Source organism: Xiphophorus hellerii, chromosome 13 (assembly GCF_003331165.1).
Source record: "Xiphophorus hellerii strain 12219 chromosome 13, Xiphophorus_hellerii-4.1, whole genome shotgun sequence".
Classification (NCBI taxonomy): Eukaryota; Metazoa; Chordata; class Actinopteri; order Cyprinodontiformes; family Poeciliidae; genus Xiphophorus; species Xiphophorus hellerii.
The window spans coordinates 8,361,336-8,364,876 of record NC_045684.1 but is presented as its reverse complement, the minus strand read 5'-3'; the positions used below and the strand labels follow the sequence as shown (position 1 = coordinate 8,364,876).

At 37.6% G+C, this 3,541-nt stretch overlaps 1 protein-coding gene across 1 annotated transcript; it reads right to left on the bottom strand.

The window, feature by feature from the left end:
* Nucleotides 1-461: 461 nt before the first annotated feature.
* Nucleotides 462-2,507, bottom strand: LOC116731634 (zinc finger protein 850-like; the record flags this gene model as incomplete). Its single annotated transcript, XM_032581450.1, has 1 exon — nt 462-2,507. A coding segment is annotated over one exon (2,046 nt), but the record flags the coding sequence as incomplete, so codon positions are not given.
* Nucleotides 2,508-3,541: the final 1,034 nt, after the last annotated feature.

Here is a 3,541-nt window from a genome sequence, read left to right as displayed (position 1 = left end):
ATTATATACATTCTATTGTTGATCTAAAAAACTACAAAAATAAACCCCACTAACTCTCTCTATTGTACAGAATAATACAAATCAATCCCTCAAGTCCAATCATGTGAGAATGTTCTGGAAGGGAGTCCATGTCCGGTCAAACTCTGTTAATGCATGAAATAGTCAGTGGGCCCCCAAGCCTCTTCATCTATCAGCATCAGTACTGGCACTCCTCAGGGCTGTGTGCTGAGCCCTCTGCTCTTCATGTTGTACACACACAACATACAGTTTGACATAAACAGTATTTTAATACAATAACATACAGTTTATCATTATTGTTTCTTGATACAGAATATACCAGAAAAACAGAACAAAGCATCTCTGAAGGAAAATGTGTCATGGTTGCACATCTCTAAGTATCCAAATGATCACATTTAACAAATACAACATAGGACATGTATGGAAAATACTTCTACTGCTTTTCAACTGTGACGCGTCATGTGCTGAGTTAACTGTTGTTTTCGAATAAAACTCTTCCCACAGTTCCCACATGAAAATGGCTTTTCACCAGTGTGAATCATCATGTGCTGAGTTAACTGCTGTTTTAAACTAAAACTCTTCCCACAGTTCCCACATAAAAATGGCTTTTTACCAGTGTGAATCATCATGTGCTTAGTTAAAAACCGTTTTCGACTAAAACTTTTTCCACAGTTCCCACATGTAAACGGCTTTTCACCAGTGTGAATCATCATGTGCTGAGTTAACTGCTGTTTTCGAATAAAACTTTTTCCACAGTTCCCACATGTAAACGGCTTTTCACCTGTGTGAATCATCATGTGCTGAGTTAACTGCTGTTTTTGAATAAAACTTTTTCCACAGTTCCCACATGAAAACGGCTTTTCACCAGTGTGAATCATCATGTGCTGAGTTAACTGCTGTTGTTGAATAAAACTTTTTCCACAGTTCCCACATGTAAACGGCTTTTCACCAGTGTGAGTCATCATGTGCTGAGTTAACTGCTGTTTTCGAATAAAACTTTTTCCACAGTTCCCACATGAAAACGGCTTTTCACCAGTGTGAATCATCATGTGCTGAGTTAACTGCTGTTGTTGAATAAAACTTTTTCCACAGTTCCCACATGTAAACGGCTTTTCACCAGTGTGAATCATCATGTGCTGAGTTAAATCCCGTTGGTGACTAAAACCTTTTCTACAGTTCCCACATGAAAACGGCTTTTCACCAGTGTGAATCATCATGTGCCGAGTTAACTGCTGTTTTCGAATAAAACTTTTTCCACAGTTCACACATGAAAACGGCGTATCACCACTGTGAATCATCATGTGCTGAGTTAACTGCTGTTGTTGAATAAAACTTATTCCACAGTTCCCACATGAAAACGGCTTTTCACCAGTATGAATCATCATGTGCTCAGTTAAATGCTGTTTTCGAATAAAACTTTTTCCACAGTTCACACATGAAAACGGCTTTTCACCAGTATGAATAATCATGTGCCGAGTTAAATGCTGTTTTCGAATAAAACTTTTTCCACAGTTCACACATGAAAACGGCTTTTCACCAGTGTGAATCATCATGTGCTGAGTTAACTGCTGTTTTTGAATAAAACTTTTTCCACAGTTCCCACATGAAAACGGCTTTTCACCAGTGTGAATCATCATGTGCTGAGTTAACTGCTGTTGTTGAATAAAACTTTTTCCACAGTTCCCACATGTAAACGGCTTTTCACCAGTGTGAGTCATCATGTGCTGAGTTAACTGCTGTTTTCGAATAAAACTTTTTCCACAGTTCCCACATGAAAACGGCTTTTCACCAGTGTGAATCATCATGTGCTGAGTTAACTGCTGTTGTTGAATAAAACTTTTTCCACAGTTCCCACATGTAAACGGCTTTTCACCAGTGTGAATCATCATGTGCTGAGTTAAATCCCGTTGGTGACTAAAACCTTTTCTACAGTTCCCACATGAAAACGGCTTTTCACCAGTGTGAATCATCATGTGCCGAGTTAACTGCTGTTTTCGAATAAAACTTTTTCCACAGTTCACACATGAAAACGGCGTATCACCACTGTGAATCATCATGTGCTGAGTTAACTGCTGTTGTTGAATAAAACTTATTCCACAGTTCCCACATGAAAACGGCTTTTCACCAGTATGAATCATCATGTGCTCAGTTAAATGCTGTTTTCGAATAAAACTTTTTCCACAGTTCACACATGAAAACGGCTTTTCACCAGTATGAATAATCATGTGCCGAGTTAAATGCTGTTTTCGAATAAAACTTTTTCCACAGTTCACACATGAAAACGGCTTTTCACCAGTGTGAATCATCATGTGCTCAGTTAACTGCTGTTTTTGAATAAAACCTTTACCACAGTTCCCACATGAAAACGGCTTTTCACCAGTATGAATCATCATGTGCTTAGTTAAAACATGTTTATGACTAAAACTTTTTCCACAGTTCACACATGTAAACGGCTTTTCACCCGTATGAGTTCTCATGTGAACAACAACAGATTTTGAAGTCAAACGCTTTTTACAGATGTCACATGAGAAAGGTTTTCTTCTTTCCTGATTTTGGTTCTTAGCTTCAGCAGCTTCCTGGAAGATGTCTTGGTTCCTGTTTGGTTCTGATTCAGTGTGGTCTGTTTGCTCATCAACAGGAACCACCATGCAGGTATCAGTCTCCTGTTTTAATTCAATCTGTTCTTCACCCTGACTGCAGTAAACTTCTTTCTCTTCCAATTTTATCTGTTGGTGTTTTAGATCCTCCTGCTCTTCTTTTATCTGATGATCTTCTGGCTCTTGCTGTTCTTGTTTCACCTGCAGAGGTTCCAACTCCTCCTGGTCCAGAGTGGATCTCCTCTCCAGGTAATAAATGTTACACTGCAGGCAATCTGGACAAGAAAACAGATTAAAAAAGCAATTGTTATTTTATTGAAGTAAATGGGAGAAATCGTTCATCGTTTACGACAGAAATGAAAAAAATGAAAAAACCCACACCGAAAAATTTAAGAGCGTAGACAGAGAGACAGATCAGGCGACAAATCCAGCTGACAATTGGAGAATTCTCAAATGAACGGATATTAAATATTTTTTATTTATTATAAAATTAATAATAGTTGCCAATGTTGTTAATATTTATGAGTAAATTTAATTATTTCAAGATATTACTTAATTTGGAACTATCATTACTTTTATTTGGGTTAAAATTTGACTTTAGTTCACTTTATATTTTTGGGGTTTATTTACAGAGTTTATTTGTAGGTTAATAATTGTTTACTTTTTGTTGCTTTGTGTTTGTTATTTACTTTTGTAAGTTAGACATTAAGAACTGTGGGTCCATTTTCTGTAAGTATAGGGACTGGTATAGGACCAGCATGCACTGGGTTGGGCCTGTGGGTTTTGACCAGAGCAGGAGAGGAAACAATGAAAAGTAGTGATGGTGAGATGCAGCTTCATGAAGCCCTGAGGAACTCCATCCATCTAAAAATTAGTATCAATGCTAAAGAAAGCTGCAATCATATGAGGAGAATGACCAGAATGTT